The sequence below is a fragment of the Hypomesus nipponensis genome, chromosome 20 (assembly GCF_054491055.1).
Source record: "Hypomesus nipponensis isolate SF chromosome 20, ASM5449105v1, whole genome shotgun sequence".
Taxonomy (NCBI): domain Eukaryota; kingdom Metazoa; phylum Chordata; class Actinopteri; order Osmeriformes; family Osmeridae; genus Hypomesus; species Hypomesus nipponensis.
The window spans coordinates 6,738,734-6,760,020 of NC_140380.1; the positions used below are offsets into that span (position 1 = coordinate 6,738,734).

The 21,287-nt window shown below is 43.4% G+C and overlaps 4 protein-coding genes across 23 annotated transcripts in view; 2 read left to right on the forward strand and 2 right to left on the reverse strand.

Moving 5' to 3' along the window:
• The window catches only part of dlg2 (discs, large homolog 2 (Drosophila)), an 89,455-nt gene extending 80,741 nt beyond the window's left edge, over positions 1-8,714 (reverse strand). For 9 of the 13 annotated variants that reach the window (XM_084684137.1, XM_084684136.1, XM_084684134.1 and 6 more), the window contains exons 1-2: positions 8,423-8,694; positions 6,864-6,995 (exon numbers count right to left, since the gene is read on the reverse strand). In XM_084684137.1, the coding sequence (XP_084540263.1) occupies positions 6,864-6,995; positions 8,423-8,444 (154 nt within the window). In that variant the 5' untranslated portion in view covers positions 8,445-8,694. Of the gene's footprint in view, positions 1-456; positions 570-668; positions 761-6,863; positions 6,996-7,410 lie in introns of those variants that run through there. The other 4 variants (XM_084684144.1, XM_084684133.1, XM_084684149.1 and 1 more) reach the window with 4 other exon arrangements.
• Positions 8,715-8,759: 45 nt separating this feature from the next.
• tmem126a (transmembrane protein 126A) lies at positions 8,760-10,304 on the forward strand. 2 transcript variants are annotated; one of them, XM_084684160.1, is made up of 5 exons: positions 8,760-8,883; positions 9,140-9,268; positions 9,374-9,567; positions 9,756-9,870; positions 9,954-10,304. In XM_084684160.1, exons 1-5 carry the CDS (start codon positions 8,816-8,818, stop codon positions 10,150-10,152), a joined length of 705 nt encoding a protein of 234 aa, XP_084540286.1. In that variant the 5' UTR covers positions 8,760-8,815; the 3' UTR covers positions 10,153-10,304. The 2 variants fall into 2 exon arrangements, with proteins under 2 accessions (XP_084540286.1, XP_084540287.1); XM_084684161.1 differs by having other exon boundaries at positions 8,870-9,003.
• Positions 10,305-12,327: 2,023 nt separating this feature from the next.
• Positions 12,328-15,158, reverse strand: crebzf (CREB/ATF bZIP transcription factor). Of its 2 annotated transcripts, XM_084684151.1 has the most exons (4): positions 14,966-15,158; positions 13,605-14,425; positions 13,342-13,416; positions 12,328-12,802 (listed from the first exon to the last, which is right to left on the reverse strand). In XM_084684151.1, the coding sequence occupies exons 2-3, from the start codon at positions 14,390-14,392 to the stop codon at positions 13,407-13,409; spliced, it is 798 nt and encodes a 265-aa protein (XP_084540277.1). In that variant the 5' UTR covers positions 14,393-14,425; positions 14,966-15,158; the 3' UTR covers positions 12,328-12,802; positions 13,342-13,406. The 2 variants fall into 2 exon arrangements, with proteins under 2 accessions (XP_084540277.1, XP_084540279.1); XM_084684153.1 differs by having other exon boundaries at positions 13,342-14,425.
• Positions 15,159-16,087: 929 nt separating this feature from the next.
• mpzl2b (myelin protein zero-like 2b) lies at positions 16,088-21,193 on the forward strand. 6 transcript variants are annotated; one of them, XM_084684155.1, is made up of 7 exons: positions 16,096-16,382; positions 16,612-16,744; positions 16,903-16,981; positions 18,486-18,655; positions 18,784-18,994; positions 19,164-19,332; positions 20,347-21,193. In XM_084684155.1, exons 3-7 carry the CDS (start codon positions 16,927-16,929, stop codon positions 20,432-20,434), a joined length of 693 nt encoding a protein of 230 aa, XP_084540281.1. In that variant the 5' UTR covers positions 16,096-16,382; positions 16,612-16,744; positions 16,903-16,926; the 3' UTR covers positions 20,435-21,193. The 6 variants fall into 6 exon arrangements, with proteins under 6 accessions (XP_084540284.1, XP_084540280.1, XP_084540281.1 ...); XM_084684157.1 differs by lacking the exon at positions 16,612-16,744 and having other exon boundaries at positions 16,342-16,382; XM_084684156.1 differs by lacking the exon at positions 16,096-16,382 and having other exon boundaries at positions 16,546-16,744.
• The last annotated feature ends 94 nt before the right edge of the window (positions 21,194-21,287 follow it).

The following is a 21,287-nucleotide window of genomic DNA, read 5'->3' on the forward strand; positions in this document are numbered from 1 at the left end:
CTCACCTCCCACACCTCCCTCACCTCCCACACCTCCCTGGCCTCCCTCACCTACCTCGCCTCCCACACCTCCATCAGCTCCCTCACCTCCCTGACCTCCCACACCTCCCTGGCCTCCCTCGCTTCCCTTCTCTCCAACAAGTCATCTGAGGCAGGTCTCCTTTTTTTAAAGCCGCATTCGCTCGACTGATGGATGAAGGAGAGAAGACCCTATCATGTTGTCAAAAAACGTATTTTTAAACTACAGTTTCTGGGAAATTGGGAGTGTCATAAGGATTTGGCCTGACGTTTGGCCTTTCCGAAATGCTCTGCTTTACCCTGGCCGGGGATAGATGGTATCACCTCACTCGATCAAAAAACCCTGTGGATGATTGTCTCACCCACGCCTGGTTCTGCAGAGGCAGATATCACAGATGAAGTCGAGCGACAGAATAGGAGCATGAAACCTGCAACTTACTGAAGAGAGAGACTGAGCTGACACCGCTTTCCAGTCCCTGTCGCTCCTCTACAAGACAGGAAGCCTCATGGGCAGGTCAGCCATCTGCCTCAGGTAAAGCCGGTCTGAACAGCCTTCGAAAACACAGCGTGCCAATCTTAACTCTTTCGTTCCAACATTTGTCTTGAATAATGATTACACAGCGCTATCACATGTCTGACGATAATGCTCACTTCATCTATCCAGGCGTCGAGATAAAGTGCCTGGTCGAGCACGGCATTCTGGGAGAACTCATCCCCAGGTCTCAGAAGCCTCTGGGCACCTGCTAGTGACACACAGACGCATGCCTCCTGCTGTCTCCATGGAAACAAGCGCAGACCACACGCTCTCCCTCTCCCTCTTTCTCCCTCTCTCTCTCTCTCTCTCCCTCTTTCTCCCTCTTTCTCCCTCTCTCCCTCTCCCTCCCTCTCCGTCTCTCTCTCCCTCTCTCTCTCCCTCTTTCTCCCTCTCTCCCTCTCCCTCCCTCTCCCTCTCCCTCTCTCTCTCTCTCTCTCTCTCTCTCTCTCTCTCTCTCTCTCTCTCTCTCTCTCTCTCTCTCTCCTCTTTCTCCCTCCCTCTCTCTCTCTCTCTCTCTCTCTCTCTCTCTCTCTCTCTCTCTCTCTCTCTCTCTCTCTCTCTCTCTCTCTCTCTCTCTCTCTCTCTCTCTCTCTCTCTCTCTCTCTCTCTCTCTCTCTCTCTCTCTCTCTCTCTCTCTCTCTCTCTGTCTCTCTCTCTCTCTCTCTCTCTCTCTCTCTCTCTCTCTCTCTGACATCAGTTCCTCCGCAGCCAGAGCTGCTGCAGTCCTCTCCCCTCCTCTCTCCCAGGAACCGAAGACGAGCGCCGGACCAGAGTTGTGGAAACCCGCATTAGAGCCGAAACAAAGAAACCGTTTTCAAACCTGTCTTCAGGCAATCCTTGTAACACTCTTACTCGTGTTCCAGCTCTGGGTTTGGTCCTGTCTCTCAGTAATGAAGGAACAAGCCTCAGCACTGGTAAACAGTGATGTGGTCGTGCACGTTTAGCGAATAGCACGACTTCTTAAGGTCAAACATGTTTCTAACTTATGAGGGTATGCTGAATTTTTTATTTGGGTTTACGGAACTGATACATACTTAAACAAAAACATTTTGAGGCAGAGATAAAAAGGTCAATTCAGCTCTTCATAGGTTTTTGAATATTGTGTTCAGTAAGTATAAAGACAGTACGTAATTGTAGATGTACTAAGTTTACAATGTTTGCAAATGTACTTTGAATGTAGGTCTACTATGCTTGTGAGTATGTTTGGGCATCCAATCAACAGATGAACGAGGAGACTTCTTCCAAATCCATGCCTTATAGCGCCCTCTATAGGGGCATGCATAGCATGATCCTCTCAATATTACTGCCAGCTATGGCATTATATTATTGCTGACAGGGCCTGGCAATTACATTTTGCTGACACTTGTTCCACATGTTTTCTTATGTTATGTATGTTTTCCAGTGTAAGAATTCAACTCCACATTTCCACGTGCTGTTTCACGAATTGGAGCCATGCAGCACGCAGAGAAAGAATGGAGGAGCAATGATGACCATGCATGGTATGATATGACCATACAAAATGATAGCGAGCATGTTTAACGACGCCCCGGACTGGGCTCACCCGCACCACTGGGCTCCGAGTCTGAGCAAACAGCCCTTCGGTTCAGGTCAATGTGGAAACCAACAGGCAGCGGGAGAACCCTGGAGCTGAACGTCCACCGTTTAATCTCCACATCTGTCCTCTACTCTGCAACAGCCCCACGTGACCTCCACAGCCTGTCCCCTTCCTAACGCCGTGGCCACGCCGTCCTCGCTAAGGTGACGCAAGCTGTCGATTGGACGAACGGCTGTTTCCGCTTGTCTCCGAGACCACTGGGATTGGTGATTCGATGTGATTGGATGGCCACCCCAAGTGTCACTGCTTCCCTATTTCCGGTTTCCCGTATTTACAGCGTAGTACACGTGAGTAGGTACGTTTGTGTCCTTGTCAGTGGAAGTCTGGAACCACAAGCAGCAGACATATCAAGACCGGAAAGTGGACGTTGTTTCTGCTGCATGGCCGTAGAGCAGAGGTCTTCAACCCAGGTCCTCAGGGACCCCCTGTCCTGCATGTTTTAGATGTTTCCCTGCTCCAACACACCTGATTCAAATGAATGTGTCGTTATCTAGTTATGCAGAAGTCTGTTAACGACCATTCATTTGAATCAGGTGTGTTGGAGCAGGGAAACATCTAAAACGTGCAGGACAGGGGGTCCCTGAGGACCAGGGTTGAAGACCTCTGCCGTAGATTGATACTGTAGTTCAGTGGTTCTCAACCCTGGTCCTCAGGGACCCCCTGTCCTGCATGTTTTAGATGTTTGCCTGTTCCAACACACCTGATTCAAATGCATATTCGTTACCAGGCTTCTACAGAGCTAGATAAGACCCGTTCATTTGAATCAGGTGTGTTGGAGCAGGGAAACATCTAAAACATGCAGGACAGGGGGTCCCTGAGGACCAGGGTTGAGAACCTCTGCGCGTAGCGTGATACTCTAGTTGTGGTTCTCAACCCTGGTCCTCAAGTAGCCCCTGTCCTGCGTGTTTTAGATGTTTCCCTGTTCCAACACACCTGATTCAAATGAATGGGTCGTTATCTAGTTATGCAGAAGCCTGTTAACGACTATTCATTTGAATCAGGTGTGTTGGAACAGGGAAACGTCTACAACATGCAGGACAGGGGCTACTTGAGGACCAGGGCTGAGAACCACTGATCTAGTTAACTCAGCTAAAGCAGAATCGTGTCCAGAGGGAATGTTGTAACTGGAGGCTACAATTAAAAACAAAGGAACCCGTCCAATTACAGCCTCGCAGGTACTGTGTGAGTGCTGGTTTCCCAGACCACCAGTGAGAAGCAACTGAAGCAACTAAATGAGAAAACAACAGTTTTCTTCGAGAAACTACCGTTTTCTCATACCAACATGGTTTTAAAGTTTGCAGCTAGAGGAAGGTTTACCATCCAGGATGATACAAGAAGGAGAACCTCTGTTACCTGAGTGCGACCTGGCAGTCCTCATTTAGTTATGTCCGAAGATCCAAAGTTGTGTTTTTTAACAGTCCATAAGTCTATTTTGAGCCAGGAATAAGAACCAAGTCCAGGTGAGTCAAATAAAAACAATTTACAATTGTTTAAAAGTTGAACCTTGCAGCTGCAGAACCGCAGATCCGTAGTGCTGTGCATGTTATGTGTCATCATGCAAGGCAGAGGGAGAGGAGTGCTGTTTTGGGACAGGGTTGGGAACACGCCTGATTCAAATCAATGGGTCGTTATCAAACTCTGCCAAGGCCTGGGAACGCTCATTCATTTGAACCAGATTGTTGGAGCAGGGAAACATCTAGAACATACAGGATAGTGGGCCCTGGGGACCAGGGTTGAAGACCACTGATTCTGAACAGAAGTGCTCCCACTAATGGACAGTTGGAGTAATACAGCAAAACATTGATCATAATCTTGATCTCCACAAGATGGCAGTCTCCTTGAAGTCAGAAAACGATTTTAAAATGTACAGTAATATAAATGAGCATGACTCCATTTGACTTGTTTGATAAGATCATGCCTGGTTTTAGAGCCTGGTTTTAGCATTGAATATATTATAAAACGGGTTCAATTTGCACTGCCATTGTTGTGATGCATCATAACCCAACGTAAGACCACCAGGGGGGGGGGTGGGGGGGGGGGGGGGCTGGTTGGCACAACACTATCCATAATATCACAACACGATTTGTGAACTTCTGTGTTGCCTTTGGCGTGTCAAAACACTCCCCCCTCGAAAAGACATGATTCCTCTCAGGCCCCTCTGAGGAGAAAGCGAGGGGGATTCCATCTCTTTGAAAAAGCCATGTTTCTCTGACACTGACAGAGCCCACGAAAGAGCTCTCCTAAGTGGACTGGCAGACGGAGGTCCGCGCCGAGACGAGGCCCTTTGTGCGTCCAGCTGATTCAGGTGAACAGACGTGATTTAGAACCCGAGTGTGAAAATGCGTTTGCCGGGAGTGGAGCGAATAAGGCTCTTGGGATCTACTGACTTTATGATGACTGTGGTGGGACGACACTTTGATTTCTTGCTAAATTGTAGCCGGAGTGAGATGAATCAAAATGGGATTCAAATCTCAAAAGTAAGACGCGGGTGGAGGAGGGGCCCTGCTACTGACTATCACAGCTGCCTCTGGGGCCCCCCGGGGGTCCCCCTGCACCTGGATGGGGTGCAGGGGGGCAGGTTGAGTGGGTTAAGCCAGGCAGAGACCCACACTGCTGGGACAGGGGGTTTAGCTGTGAGCCCACGCCCCTGGAGAGATTAGACAGCACCTAATGCCACATAAGATGATTACATCTATTTCAGGAGGTATTAGTTCCATAGCAGAGTTGAAACCCGGGTTGATTGACAATCATGGAACATAATACAGGACAGGTAAAATGACTGACTGGTGCAGAGTGTATTGTTCGTTCAGAGCTAGCATATTCATTTAGGGCACATGGGAGTGTTTGGCATTGTGGTATGCAAAAGGTGTAACAGTATGCATAGACACATGCGGGCACGTGTGCAAGGTGTGCACACACACAAGCGCATGTACACAGACATGAAAAGGAAACAAATATCCTGACAAACAATGAGAGGAAATGAAGCACCATGAATATTGGGAAATAAATGACTCAGAAGGATTGTGTTTCCGGTTTGTCATTGGTTCATCTCACCTGGTTGGATAAGATCTCATGGCTATAGACCACAGATATTGTGAAATATGTGTATGTATTTAATGCACGGAAGATATTAGCTACAACATACTACATCTTTGGTGTGGGAAACATAAAACAGTTTAACAAACGTATTTATTATATTTTCTCTACTTTCTACACCCAATAAAGTCTATAAATCACAGATAACTCATTGCTGAATTTACTATTGCTAACTAACTGATGCATAGCATGATATGTGTAGAATAGGGTCATGTCGTATTCAAGTAGCGTGAAGCTTCAACAGTTAATTTGTCATTTTTAAAAGGCTCTTAGCCTGGCCATGCCAAATAATTTTCAACCATTAATATACAATTTGCAACAGTATGTTGCTGTAGTGCTAGGTCCCATTGGAATTGTTTTTACAATTTTACATCCAATATTATGATAAATGACACTAGGCTAATCGTCTGAAAGATTTAGCTGAAAAACAAGTCAGTCAATCAAATAGGCTACGCCGCCGCTTCATAAACAGTGTGCAGTCAGTGAGCGTTGACTCTCCAGCTGCAAACTCTGCCAACCAAAGCCAAGGTAACAAAGAGCCAAGGAGCAAGGGGCTCAAGCTCTATTATCGTAGCATGAACTTTAAATCAAAAATCTATCTTCTTCCCGGTTCTGTTGCCATATCTAATTGTGGTCAAACAATTCAAACCAATTACTGATTGGCTGATCATGAGAGGGCTTTAGGGAGCGTTGCATTGTGGGAAGAGGCCTCTCAATGAATCTTGAAATTGATCAGACAACCACCACAGCAACTATCTTCTCATTGAGGGAGAAGTCGAAATCTATCAAGACTTCCCGTGTGTGTGTGACACTGCCTGCGAGCTTGAGATTTGGCATGAGTGAAATGTTAAGAAATCCACATCTCAATCCTTTCCCTCTCCATTGTGAGGCAAAAAGCATGTGACCAATGGATACCTGTGTACAATAAACTATCTTATTTTTATGTTTTGCCTGGTCTAATATCAGGAATGGACAAACTCGCCATGCCAAATCCTCCATTCTTGACAAAGACCTCGCTAATGTAAAACAACCTTCCATCATTTCCTGATTCACAATCAATTAGGTTTCTCATTATAAAAGTGCATATTTTGTATTTTTGGTTGTATTTTACTATACAGTTACGTTGAAACTGTCATACCTTGGATACTGTATATATAAAATCGAACAGAAATGTTACGTTATTGGTGTGATGAAAATAAATGTCTTCAATAAATCATTTTGAAGATGCAAAAAGCCTGAATAAATCACTATGCTAATTTTGGAGTAAATACAACAGTATAAGCCAAGGAAGACTACATATGGCCTCTTTAAATACTAGAGTCAGAGAGAAATGTCTTTTGCAAATTCAGCAGAGCTAAAAATAACGTAATAAAAAGTGCTCCCAGTGCTCCAACAAAGCAAAACGCAGATAGAGCAAATGTGACAATAGACAGCTGCATTCTGTGATTAACAAAATGTGATCTGGCCAAGTACATTTCGGATTACACTTAATGGACATAAAGTGAAAAATGACATCATATTACTGGAAGAACGTTTATGTTATCTTTTAACATTATTGGATTGCTAATCAAAAGTCGGATATCTGTGACCTCAGACTTACCAAGCAATGCTTGGAACAGACTGCTTTTGAAGATCCCCATCACTCTTTGAATGGCAGTTTTGAGCTGTTGTTCCTCGGGCTTGATCAGTTTAGAACAGTAGTCTTCCAGAAGGCCTAGGGCCCTTTCTGTGTCTGCATAAGCACACAAGAGGAATAGTTTTTAGTTCATTCAACAATAATTTAGTAATCACAAAGTAAGCCAATCAACCACCTCTTAAAACGCAGCAGGGAGAAATTGTATAGCCTAATATTACATGATGTGCAACATGAAACAACTGCTCAGTTCATGCAGGGTATAGGCTATCATCCATGCTGTGCATACTATCACTTATTTTGGCCAAGGTGATAGTTCCCTAGCATGTGAATGGGTTTGTATATAGTACTTAAAGACTGTTTATGTATGTGGCCATGTATATCAATAGCAGTATTTGATCCCTTCCGTGTTTTGCCTCGTTCTTCGTTGGTTAATCTTGTCTATTTCGTTATTGTGCAACCCATTACGAGACAGTATGACATTGTTTTTCAGACATTCAAATGATGTTCTCACCTTTTTTTCTTACAGGCATAGTTTGTATCCTGCGGTGATTCAATTGTGCTCCGGTAACATAGGCTAGTGTTTACTGTCCTCAAAACCTTAAAAACTTCCCACCCATGGAAAACATGTGCTGTAATAAAAGCAGCGAAGCTCCATGCTACAGTTCTGCACCTCCAACCCGGTTCAGTTCATAAGAATTTTCTATAGGCAGCAATGGACGATGATAAATTATATACAAGTATGTCGGGCAGTTCAAGCCCAGGTCCTCTTCAGCACGATTCATTCGACCGCATAATGTTGTTAAATCAATGCTCAGTCTGGAAAGCGTTTTCAAATAGAAGGAAAAATCTATAAAAACTGAAGAGAAACCTAGTGTAACATTCACTGGTTGGTAGCCTTTTGTGGTTGAAAAAACAGGAGAAGAACAACGAGTTCTTTAGGTGTGACAGGTGCAACGGGCACGGTCCAGTCTCTGTCCATTTAGTTATGGGAGTTTTAAAAAAGTCATGAAAATGTCCTTCATGGCCCATCGCTCTTCACGCGAACTTTTCTGGATAATTAAGCGCACAGTCATTCTGTCTGCGTTTTCATAGGCTATTGCATCAGAGCTCTCTGTGGTGATTCACAATTAAGATAAATAAAACTAATTGGACCATAACAATGAATAGTGGGATATACCTAGCTAGCCTATGTGCTATGCTGCCAGGCAATAAGGAGTTCAATGTATCTGTCCAAACGGCGACTAAGGCTTGTTTATTGAGCAAATAACGCATAACATAGGCTATTATTAACAAGCGTTACACTCAAATGACCAAGAAAGACAGCCATAAAGATAAGCGCATTGATGAGTAAGCAGTATGCTGTGTGTAATGTCTTTATTTCTGATGCAAGACTTCTTATTGGGTAGGCGTTAGCCGATGCTGTAGCCTACCTAGTAAGAATCGAGCTGGTAATGAGCTAATTCTTTAAAATGACAAAGGCGTGTAACTACACTGCAACGGGTGTGTAACCAACGTCTTAATACCTGAGTATCCTAGAATGGACATTGCAATGAGCAATGGTTGCTCACATACTAGATGAGTCGATATACTGCTCTTTTGAGCGCAGAGGATGTGCGGCGCCTAGGATTGGAATATACCTGGCAGCAAATCTTCAAAAACTCTGCAAGCATCCCCCATATCTATGACACGTTTATGTCATGTTTCCCTAATAACTGACAAACCCTACTCTTAAGAAAATAAAAATGATAATTGCCTTGAAACAGGTCCATCATCACATCAACACGTTTACAGTCCCCAACTCAGCCATGAAAAAGTGACAGCAGCAGCATCATTATCACCAACACTACCAGTTTTGCCTTAGCAACGGCGAGCCTGGTTACTAGCTACCCGCCTTGATTGAAAGAGCACACGCTCCAATGGCATTGGACGTTTTTCGTCCGAAGCGGATAGTAAAGACCAATAGGAATGGTGGGAATTTCAAGAGGTGAGAGGTGAAATCTCGCACACGTGGTTTGACATGGCTGCGCCCTGTCGTCAAAATAAGAATTATATCATAGACAACATCAAACGCGTACATCACATATTTAAATTTTAAAAAGCCAAGGTAAGAAAGTACAGATCTAGACGAACTAGTCTATTAATCCTATATGCTTCAAGTCTAAAATGGCGAAGGTAGGCTATTAGTTGGCTAACCAGCGAGTTAATGATGCAAGTTTCCAACATGTTCTTTCTGCACACAGGACCAACTGGCTGAAGATGTCTGAGAACGACAGCAACATTATGAAGGGGTCGGGACATACATTACCACCAAGAGCCGTAATAATTGCTTTGATGGCCGAAAGGTTTGAACGGCTGCCCGAAAATGACAGGTATATAATCATGGTTGGTTCAGTTGCAGCTTACACACATTGAATAGCCTACATTGGCATATCTATTGGTATTCAACATGGTTGCGTTTCTTTTTTACTTAACAGAAATATGTTCACGTATGGACCTATGTACATCGGTGGCAATGGTGCACTCGCAGGACTCGTAGCCAACAGCTTGTACCGCAGAGCACTGAATGTCACGCAAGGACGTTTCACGTCAAGTCTACCTATGGCCGTCTTGCCTTTTTTGACAACAGTTGCCTTGTACAATGCCACTGTATCTAAACCACTTTTGTCAGGTCGGTTCATTTTGGATGTTTGTGTAGTGTTTCAGTTTTGCAATATCCACTTCATTGTGTAGCATAATTTGTGTCCACAACTTCAGTTCACACCCGAGTTCAACTCCATACACAGTAGGAATGTATGTAGTGTCTTCAGATTTATTCACGAGGTAAAACCTAACTATGTACATTGCACTTTTTTTTAGGTGACCTTAACTGCCCAACATGTGTCCTAATCAGAGGTGCACTAGTCGGTGCTGTTGGAGCAGGCTTATATCCTGTTCTTCTGGCACTTCCTGTCAACGCAGGACTTGCAACCCGGTATGTGAAGTGTTATCTTACATGCCGTTATCACATTCAGGTATTTACGGTACGTCATCTAATACGAGTGCATCTTTTGACAGATACGAAACAGTCCTAATGCCGGAGAAAGGAAACGTCCTGCGTTTTTGGATGACCCTTACTCAACCCATTTTGAGGAAAATGGCAGGGGTGTTTGTGTTGCAGGCCCTATTCGGAACTTACCTGGCTTCCAAACATTTTGATATCTATTTGAAATTGCTTCGGATCTCCCTTTCCAAGGATGAAGAACTTGGGAATTAAGTGGTTTAGAATAGACGCAATATTTTTCCAATTCATTTTATAAATGTCATTAGAAAAACACTTACAAATCTGTCTTATGTGACAAAGTACCTGCTGTCTTCCTGGTGCGATGACCAGTCATGTAAATTAAGTAAAATCTGCTTTACATTCAACCACCAGACTTTTATTTGACCTATCCATCACATAAACGGAAGTTATTTTTGGTCTACCATGTTTTAACTTTCCTACGTTTGAGAAGATTAAATACAGAAAACAGTGGTTCATAATTTCCAAGATATGTAGAGACATGGGTGTTGCTGCACTGACAAGGGATGCATTTGTTGCACTTTATATCTAAGAGTGAAATAAATGAGTGTGCTTTGAGAAAACAGATTCTTTGGCCTGGTTCTAATGACCACATGAAGACTAACAGTACGTGTCCACTGCAGCGACGCGAATCGCTTGCCATCGCTTGCCTTCCCACAGTTCACCACGCTCGGGGGCGTTTCAAACAGATTAATGTATAATGTAGTTCTCTAAAGTCACTGTTGTAGTTGTCATGGCCAAGTGTGCGGACTTGGGTTTACGTAGTTGCAACATCGATCAAAATACAACTTGTTTACAAAATACAAAACTGTTTAATAGACATACACGTTGACATGTGTAAAAAAAAAAAAAAACGTTTTACTATATTCCTCAGTCTCTGCTAATCTGCCGATACGATAGGGAGTTCCAGCCCGGCTAGCTAGCTAGTTAGCACAGAACGAAGTTACGTAATGTGACTAAACTGAATTTGAAAGTACAAGCCCCCACAACTTCGGCAAACCTTGCGCCATGCATCGTTTTTTTGTATTAACATCTCTGTACGAATACAGATATGTATCGTACAGGACTGGGTAAGCAGCCACACAAACGATTAGTTTCTCCTCCAGCTTGAAACCTAGAAAGCTAGAAATGTTTACCATGGTTGCTACGTTACGAGAAACAAGAAAACAGTCCGATTGGCCATCGCTAGCGAAAATCGCTCCTCATTAGCATTAAGTTGAGAAAATCTCAACTCAAATCGCTTGAATCGCGTCGCGTCGCTACCCACAATGCACCACGCAAGCGATTCGCCTGGCTCCATAGAAAATGAATGGAAAACATGTTGTCGCTCGCATCGCGTCGCTGCAGTGGACACGCACTGTAAACCATTCACCATTGCTCTGTGGTAGTAAGAATTATTGACCACTTGAACATTTGGAGTGCGTGTCAAAACTCCAGACCCTTTGTGCATAATGACATCCAGAACAAAATGACTAACAATGTTATATTCTATACATCAACTAGATCAGGTCATTAAAAGCATCATAATAGGACTGCAGAAACACAAACATAAGAGAAAGATTCAATCCCTTATTCCTTAACTGTTTTACACAGTTCACTAAGAACATCCACCACAAAGATGACTAAGAAACTAATTGCAGACCCATTCCAATGACCTTAGTATTTGGTCATGGTTATTTGTAGAACACAAATAATTAAATGACAGTCGATTGCAAGCCACACACACTTCTGATGGTGCAAACAAATCGGAATGTTCTTAAAATTCGGCTTCATCAATGTTTCACGGTAGATGGGGTTTTAAGCCTCTTTTCTGATTAAACATGTCCATCCACGTAAAAAAAATATGAACCAGGCCCATTCCTGATGATTGTACCTCTCCTTCTCAAGACCAAGGAGTTGAGGGCTACCTTTCCTCAGCATAACACAAACCTCACATTTAAATACAAATGATGCCTTGCTACACAGCACTCAAGCTCAAAGTAAATAGAATATAAAATACTAATCAATTCCTGGTGTACCCAGGTCTTAACTATACACAGGGTTAACCACGGTTTAACCAATAGTTAATTGCTTTCTCACTAATGATTTAATGTCATTTGAATTTGTTTTCCCTTTTGTTTGGCCACATGACCTTATAGGGAGTTTCACATTGTCATCAGTCTGGGTCATTATGCACTTAAGGTATGCGTTGAACTGTCCACTCCATTGAAGTTGGGGCTTGCCTTTTATACTACCAATTTGACTTTTGTTGTGGAAAAGTAAGGACATGTCTGCAGAAAAAGCTTGCTGTTTGAAAAGAGAAAAGAGAGATGCATTAATAACAGCATTGAGTCAAATGCATAACACACAACTTGAACTGAAGCTGACAAATAAATCAAAATAGGATTTATTGTGAAACATGTGATCAAAAGCCATATCCTTAAACAATGTTCGGCTGTTGTTAACAAAGTTGAGACATTGTAGCCGGTGGCACAACATATTTCTATACACACGGGCCAAGTATTCCTCAATACAGCTAACTCCCTTGCGCTGAAAATTGGCCGGGACATTTCTTTCTTACGGTTACAGCCTCAAAATAGATACTCTTTAAATGCTTTACAATTAGCTGGAACATTCCAAAATATAAACAAGTGATGCATTGTCAGATCAGTGGGAATCAGTGGAGTCCTTTTCATCCACAATCCTTTTTCATCATCTACCTTTCTTAAAGCAAAAGATGACATGGAACACCAGGAAATGTAGTCACTTACACGACGTGTTACCGTACACTACCTTTAAAAAAATACCAGGCCAAGTTGGCAGCAGCTGGTCCGGCCTCTTCCACCTTCCCCAACAGCCGAATCCACTTTAGCATAAAAAAGAATAGGGGCGCTAAATGCAAGTATTCTTCAACAGAATAGTGACATTTCACAAAGAGACTTATTTTTTCCTGTCAAATCATACTAGAATTATCATCAAGGCTATCATTTTTTGGGGTTTATTTTTTCTGGATTTATAGCCAAAACTGAATGTATGTTTTATAAAGTAATTCTCTCTCTTTGTGAAACTTCACCTTTCAGTATATTTTACTTTAACAAAATTGTTTTTATCATGCTCCCAGATGTATGCATTAGGGAGAAGTATCATTTAAGAATATCATATTTACAATTTAACTGCTATGAGCATAGCGCAACTACATCATTTTCCTTTTTTTTTTTTTTTTTTTTTTACTTAACTTGAAGTATTCAAAAGAACTCAAAATAAAGACATAGCAGTCACTAAAATATAACAACATCCAATTTTACAATCTTGGAGCCACTGATAGCCTATATTTAAAGAAAAATGAACAGGACAGAAATTAAAAAATAAAAACAAAAAATGGGAGCATCTTCATCTGATCCTTACCATGGAGCCAAGCAGACATGGGTGTTCTGGAACCTTCTCATCCCGCATAGTAGAGCAACCACCACCTAGAAAAAACTGGCAACAGGGTTTAGCAGTAACACGTCCTAAAAGCAGGGCTTTCAAGAGATTTGTTACACATACACCTAAGTAACACCCTCAATTAGATTGCTGCAGTGTTGAGCAAATTCCTTTCAAGTTCATTACTCTGCAGTTTATCAAGTTCAGTCTCAAAGATCTGAAAACGATTAAGTACTTGACCCTACATTTTGAGTGATGCACTTGCACTCTCTGCACACTTAGTGCAGAACTCCACTGAGACATGGTCCTTGTCCACGTGCAGGCAAACGCCCCCGGAAGTCTCTTTCTCTTCCACCTTCACACGTTTCCTGGGCAACGCATAGTCGTGGTCATTGTCTTTGGATCCCTGGAAAAGCGAGGAAGATAATTTCATGCCATTCACACCGCTGAGCCGGGACAACAGCTGGGCCAACATGCTCTCATTCGCCAGCACGGCTCTCAAGTACCTGGTCTCATCCTCCAATTCTTCCACCCTCTTATTCAACTGGCCGTTCTCTCGTTTGAGCGTGCGGTTTTCCGTCGACAGATTGTCGACGGTCTTCTCCAGTCCGGTGACGTACTCTTTCTTTTTGAGGCGATTTATTCGGGCAGCGATGGCGTTCTTGTTGGTCATGGACGTTGGATCGTCTCTGTGCTTCCTTTTCTGCGATCCTCGTCCTCGCTCCGGCGAAGGGCTCATCGATCCGCCAATCCCGGAATCTCCGTTTACCGATTCGCCCACACCGAGCTCGGCCAGGCCAATGTCGAAGAGAGGGGACACGGCATCCCCTTCTAAAGTCCAACTTAAATCATCAATTCCGAACAGGTCATTCAACTCCAATTCTGAAGTGTCCACGTGATCTGATGGTAAGTCATCCAGAGGGCTCGTCTTCACATCTTCCGTCATGTCACTTACATTCATGACTTCGACTTCAAGAGGGGAGCGTGGAGAACGCACATCCATGTTATTGCGGCCCCTTCTCCTTGTGATCATTTCAGCTCTGAACAATCGTCTCCGATGTTGAATCTGTGAACAGAAAATAGCTGTTAAGTGGATATATAATTGTAGAATCAACTGTGTAAAAGTAATGACCAAATATTGGCAAGATACAATAAATATAGTTAGGTCGCGACTCGCCAAAGAGCACTGACCACTGGCACGCCACACAAAGTAGCCCATGTCATGGCTCAAGACATGGGCGAAGCGTTTTAGGTAGCTCTTGCTGCCTAGCTACTTATCTAGCTAGCATAGCAATCCTTGCTTTCCCGTAACTTGTTGGCGGTAAACCAATCCACGAGTTAGCCCTAGTTAGCCAGCTAGCTCTAGCTGCTTTAGCTGTCAAAGCCATTCCATGGTAGACCACAGACAGTTTGTTTGTCAGTTGGTGTGTTTGAACATTAAGATGTCTAAAAAACCACCGGTATTTGAGATTGCACATTCGATTTTACACGAGTAAACGATCAAGAAAGACTTAACTTGCAAACGTATCAAGTTAGCCAGCAAGGGAACCATAGAACAGAAATGACGCAGCGCTTTCTACCCCGCTGTGGAAGGGGTCCGACTTACCGTTGAACTCCTCGTTGTTATACAGAAGAAAAATAATATAATTAACTAAATAATATGTTGGTAGCTGTTGTCATTAACGTGCTATCAGTATCCGTATAATCTTATTATAGTAATAATAAGTAATTCTTCAGAAGCCAGTACAGCGTCCACACAACGTGAATAACAAGAAAAACGCAAAAAGTACGTTTTCAAAATGGCGACAAAGCCTCGCGCAACTGGCGTTTATGGAGCTACTTCCGATTGCTTTCTATCAGGATTTTCTAAATAAAGGCCAGTAAAGGTTTTACATTTATTCATTTAATTTAGCAGACGCTTTTATCCAAAGTGACATTCAAGAGGGAGTTTTACAAAGTGCATAGGTCACTGATAACAACAAGATTGCCCCAAAAACATTGCAGGTAGCCAAAACATGAAGCACATGTTGTGAAGAAACAAAATAAGTGCCAAAGGAAAGAACTATAAGAGCATGCAGTTCAGCAAGATACAATTAAACAACATGAACCACTATAAGTGCAAGTGTACCTGTAGAAAAGCAAGCAACAATAAAAACAATCACCGCGAGTACAAAAATTTAAATCTAAATTTAAATCAGTTACCACTTTGTCTGTTTGGTTGTGAAAACTAGGCATGCATTGAACTTTCTCCTCATTTAACTATAATTTCCATAAACAAATATTATTTCGGACTTGTTTACAGATATACTTGCCTGCATCAATGTGGACTATATGTATGGGATCTCCAGACCTTCAAGTGAACCTGGTAAAACTAATAACCTATCGAGTAGCCCCATTAATATCCTGGTTGGTGAAATGAAATATAATGGGTCCATATGTGTTTGGTGCTGATTTATATAAATTTGGCAGTTGTTTTACTACTCGAGAAGGGTCGAAGTAGGATATATTTAATTGTATTTGTAAGGTTTTATACCGATTCCCGTTTACAACCTCTGGCACATATCACGCTATGCTCTTATTTTGACAATAAACTGTGCTGTTGACAAACAAAAACGGAAATGCACCACAGAGAAAATGGTACTTCAGCGCTTGTGCTCCGCAAGTGCGTGATATTTAGTAGTTCCGAGCACTTCCGACTGAGGTGTTGCTTCAGACATCTGAAACGTTCTTGCTACAATATTAGCAGGACGTATTTAATCGAAATGCAACTGTTAAAAGCAACCCGTATACAATTATGTAATTGTGTTATAAAACAAGAGGATTCTTCTCAACGATGATATCTGTAGGGTGTATGATGAAACGTAGCCTATTTTAAGAGGTTGTCAAGGAGTTGCCTGCACATCCGTTGGTGTCGCTGTTCAGCGTTGTGATGGTGCGGGTGCATATAGGCCCAAGGCCCTGGCAATTATTTGTGTATCTTCATCCGACTAATGCACACAAAGACCTTGATACTGTTACAAAGGGTATGGACATACTGTTGAGATATTGTTAATTGCAAAAATATAAATAAGAATGTTGCCATGAAATAAATAATCAACCTAATGAACATAGGCCTATATAAAGTCTGCATAGTGTAAATTACACTTGCATTGTGGACACATCCCAAGCGTGGGTTTGGAAGTCCTATGTGTATTACGCTACGCTTTATGTCCGCATAAACGGTAGCCTATGATGTTTGACTTTTTTTGATAGGCTATCTGCTGACTGTAGCAATAAGGAAATACAAATAAGACTGGAAGTCTGGCTTTTGGATACAACGAAATCTTAATATTCTTGATAAACGAGTTCATCCAGATAGGCTTGCTGGTCTAAAGACGAGGGGAAAGTGAGTGAAAATGACTACGACTAAGCTCCGCCTAGTTCTAAGGCTCACCTCGGCACTCCCTACGATCCATACTTCACTTGTTTTTTAAACCTTAGTGGTATACAATTACACAACCCCCACCCCGACCTATTCAAGCTAATATTCATTCTGTTCTGCAGTTGTTGAAATAATCTGCCTGTCGGATGTATCGGACATGGTTTCAACTCTTACCTCTTCTTGGTGGCTTTTGTCTCTTAGGTGAGTTTAACAACTTTTCATAAATACGCGTACTTTCCAATCCAGTGCAGTACACCTGCTGGATGGTATTCTTTCAGTGGTTGTGGTCGGGAAGCTGTGTTTACAACCTAAGAGTGGCTTACAGCCATTCATGAATTCCTTCCTACCGCTGTACGGTTGTCTCATCATTGCTTGCTGAGCTGAATGGAATATAATGTTTGCCTACTTCACGTGTAGACTATTGGTTTACTTATTAATCAACAATGCAACAATTGTCTTATTCCCGTACCTGTGCGATGTTACAACCCGGTATTAAAAATGCCAATCTGCCCTGTGCTTGAACAGAAATACTTATTAGAGTGCACGTTTTTATCCATAACGATGAGCAGCCAGAAGTGTCTGAAAGAGACAGCTGGGTAATTATACCTTATTGGCTCTCCCCTTTAGCCATAACCAGGAACTGGATATCAAGTTGATTTGGACAGTGGTGTTAAACCCGGTCAAGATAGATGCATGCAGGTGTGACGACCAATCACGAGACATGCTTGTCCTCCATATGTATGACAAAGACCAGGCTATTTTGTGCCACACAGGTGAAGCCTATAGCCTCATGTCTTGAAGGGATTCCTGACCTACATGTTGTAGGGAGAGGCCATTTGGACCTCTGGACTGAGGCCCTTCAATAATTAACAGACGCATGTATTATTAACAAGGGAGACCATACACACATACTGTACACACCACACACAACAGTGTTAAAACAATGTATCGTATGGTAGCTCATTGGAATGTGTGCCTTGTGAGTGATGTATTAGGCCTTTTGAAATAATTACTTGCTTTTTAACATTTCTGCTGTACAACCGTACTGTTCAGAAGTATTTTCGCCCTGATATACACACCTAAATAAAGGTACTGCTTCAGGCTACATTCCGGAAAGGTCAATAATGATGTGTAGTTAAAGTGTATATGTAGGCATGGTTTTCTGGTTTGCTGCACCAGTGGTATGAGAAGTAGACAGCGTGACTGTTGGTTGTCAAGGCCAATGTTGTGTGCTGACTGCAGTTTTCCGGCCAAGTTTAGTCTGAGGTAATATAAACAGCCAGCGGAACTGATGCAGTTGTTTTCACTAAAGAGAACAACGTAGCAACATTCCCAAGGCCATGTTGTCCAACCATACTAGCAGTGACATAGCGAAAGAAAGATCTGAGGCGTACGAATACTTCCTGAAGCCAGCGTAAGTTGCACCATTTGAGTTTTGTCTAGTCTTGTCAAATATGCAACTAAGCCTTTTGTGAGGGAGGAGAGACAGAGGGAGGAGAGACAGAGGGAGGAGAGACAGAGGGAGGAGAGACAGAGGGAGGAGAGACAGAGGGAGAGAGACAGAGGGAGGAGAGACAGAGGGAGAGAGACAGAGGGAGAGAGATAGAGGGAGAGAGACAGTGTGTGCGTCTGTGATCCTGAGAAGTGCATTCGGTGGGAACATTTCTGTGAATTCCAACTCTGCCCCTTCCCCACGTGTGTCCAGGTGTCCTGCGAGTCGGAGGGATGGAGGTCAGCACCCCAGAGGAGGTGGAAGGAGTCAACGGGACAGACGTGACACTGAAGTGCACCTTCAAGACCAAGCATCCCGTGTCCTCCTCCACTGTGATCGTGTCCTGGAACTTCCGGCCCCTGGACAAGGGCGCTGAGGAGTCTGTACGTGAACACGCTGGAAACGTCATTTCTTAAGAAAACCCACATTAGACCCACAGAACTCATTCTGAAGTGTTCCCCCCACACACACACATTATACGTTGAAATTTGAGGAAAAACACTTGTTTCAGGTGTTTTTCTACCAGCAAGAACCATATCCGCCCACCGGGGGGCGGTTTAAGGGCCATGCCGTGTGGTCGGGGGACATCATGCGAAAAGACGCATCGATCACCCTGCTCGACGCTCTCCCGACCTTCAACGGAACCTACACCTGCCAGGTGCGCAACCTACCGGACGTCCACGGCATCAACGGAGAAGTGGTCCTCCGAGTCGTCAACCGAGGTCAGTCAGGCAAGCGCACACCGAAAATGCACAGGCACGATAACCGAGATTGACAGCATTGGTTTTCTGCCGTTTGTACAGGTATTGTTTGTTGTTATTATCGTTGTTGTTGTTGTTGGATCCTAACCCTGGAATGAATGTGTGCGTGTTCCGGTCGTGTAAACTCCAGCGACCGTGTCAGAGGTCAGGATCCTGCTCATCGCCGTGGGAGGAGCCATAGGCCTGGTGCTGCTCATCCTCTCCGTCTTTGTGGCGGTGAGGTTCTTCCGCGGGAAGCGTGCCAACACGGATTTTGAACTTCAGCCGGGCGACGAGAACTGGAAAGACGGCACGGAGTGGTGAGCCAGACTTAAAGGAGTGGTGAGCCAGACTTAAAGGAGTGGTGAGCCAGACTTAAAGGAGTGGTGAGCCAGACTTAAAGGAGTGGTGAGCCAGACTTAAAGGGCTCTTCTCTCGCCCCCCTCCCCACCCACCCCCCTCCTGAACAATGTGGAATGGCCGACAGTGACTGGTGTTGGAGCTGCTTCCTGGTTTACTCTCTGCTGGGACTTGCTGGTGCATTCTGGGAGGGGTGTGGTGTGGCGTTTTCCCCTCTTGTATCTGCTCCCTCACCTTCTCAGACTGAGCACAAGTCGTTGAGTGGATCTCGGTATTAGCAAGGCCCTTCAGTCGGGCCAGGTACCGTCTTGTAAATTGAATTTTGACAAGAGTTTTTCATTGTCGGGACAATCATTTCCCCTTCTTCTTCATTGTCATCTCATCATAACATTGTGCTGATTTGTGCTGTACTAAAACTGGCCAGCTGCTTCAGACCCAACAGGACTGCTATCTACAGGGTTTCACCCTGAAACTTTACGAGCTTCTGGCCCATTGAGCAAATTATCCCTTTGATTTTGTTGTTCAATCATTTACATGCTCACTATTAGTTCCAAAGCCAAGTCATGATTTTAATGTTGACAGCTGATGGAACATGCCGATATGGAATTCTATTGATTTATCAAGAATGAAAGAGGTCCAGCACTTGTATATGGTTGTCCTGAAGTGAGCTGATCAGCGATGTTGTTCTGCTTAACCGGGATAATGGCTGCGTTATAGACAAAGGCTTTTCCCGGTATACTCCGCTGGTACTTTTCCCTTTAAGCCTGGATTCAGATGAAAACCTGTGCCTGTTTTTACCCTGAAAGCAAAGATTTTTGTTTTGGTATTGTAACATTTGTTTTCGTTCCAAGGAAGTATGTTCTTGGGAATGGGGAGGGACAAGTGCACTGTGCTGGCTAATCAGCTCCAGTGTTTGGAAGTTTGGAAAGATAAGTGTGTGTTTGTGTTTGTGTGTGTGTGTGTGTGTGACTCAGTAAACCTGAAGAGGAGGTCCATCTGAAGACTGTGATGAAAGGGAAAGAGGATTCCAATTCAGAAGAAGTTGAGCTGGACAGCCGTTGAGACAGAGAGGAGGAAGACGATCGCGATGATGGTGGGGATGATGCCCAGAACAGTGTTGACTGAGGCTGGAAAAGGCCTGTTTATGCAGCTCGAAAACAAGAGCTGCTTGATGAGGGGATCATAGTCCTACGTCCTTTCCGACATCACCAACTCCAAATAGAACAATCGTATCTCCGCCAAATTGCATTGACTGGAATAGTTTTTTTTATTTTTTATCATCACGTGCTCTACTAAATTCGGAATCAACGTAAATGGATGTTATCGCAATCTGTCCATGAAAGTGACATGGGACATGTGTAAGTGCCGTTTTGTGTTAAAGCAGTCGAATTTGATACACTCGTGGTCAGATAGTTCAGGGCTGTATTAAGGCTTCTCTTTCATAACCACTGCCTGCCTTGTGCTTGTGCACAAGGTTGTCTGCGCTCCCCACATTAGTCAGAAGATGAACTCATCCCTGTGGACACATGTTAATGAACATTTCCTCGCTGAAAAAAAGGACCAGAGTTCACCATGACTCCCCGTAGCTGACGTGTGAGGAACCAGAGTCATACACTGTTAACACGGCTCTTTGGAAAATACCTTTTCTGCCAAGGGCCCAGGGCAACAGTGGCGCTGGTTCTACTTCGCTGATTGTGGCTCTCGAATTTCTTTTCACACTTTGTGTGGACCATAGTTTTACCTGCCATTTGAATGTTGAAAGTCCTCTTGCAAAAGCCATGTTTTAAAATGTATATTAAAGATCAAAGCTATTCGTTTTTTTTTTTTTACAGATCCCTGAGACTGTTTTTAATAAAGTTTTTTTTATGTTTGACATAACATACGTTTGACATTTATTTAAAATAAACTAGATCAT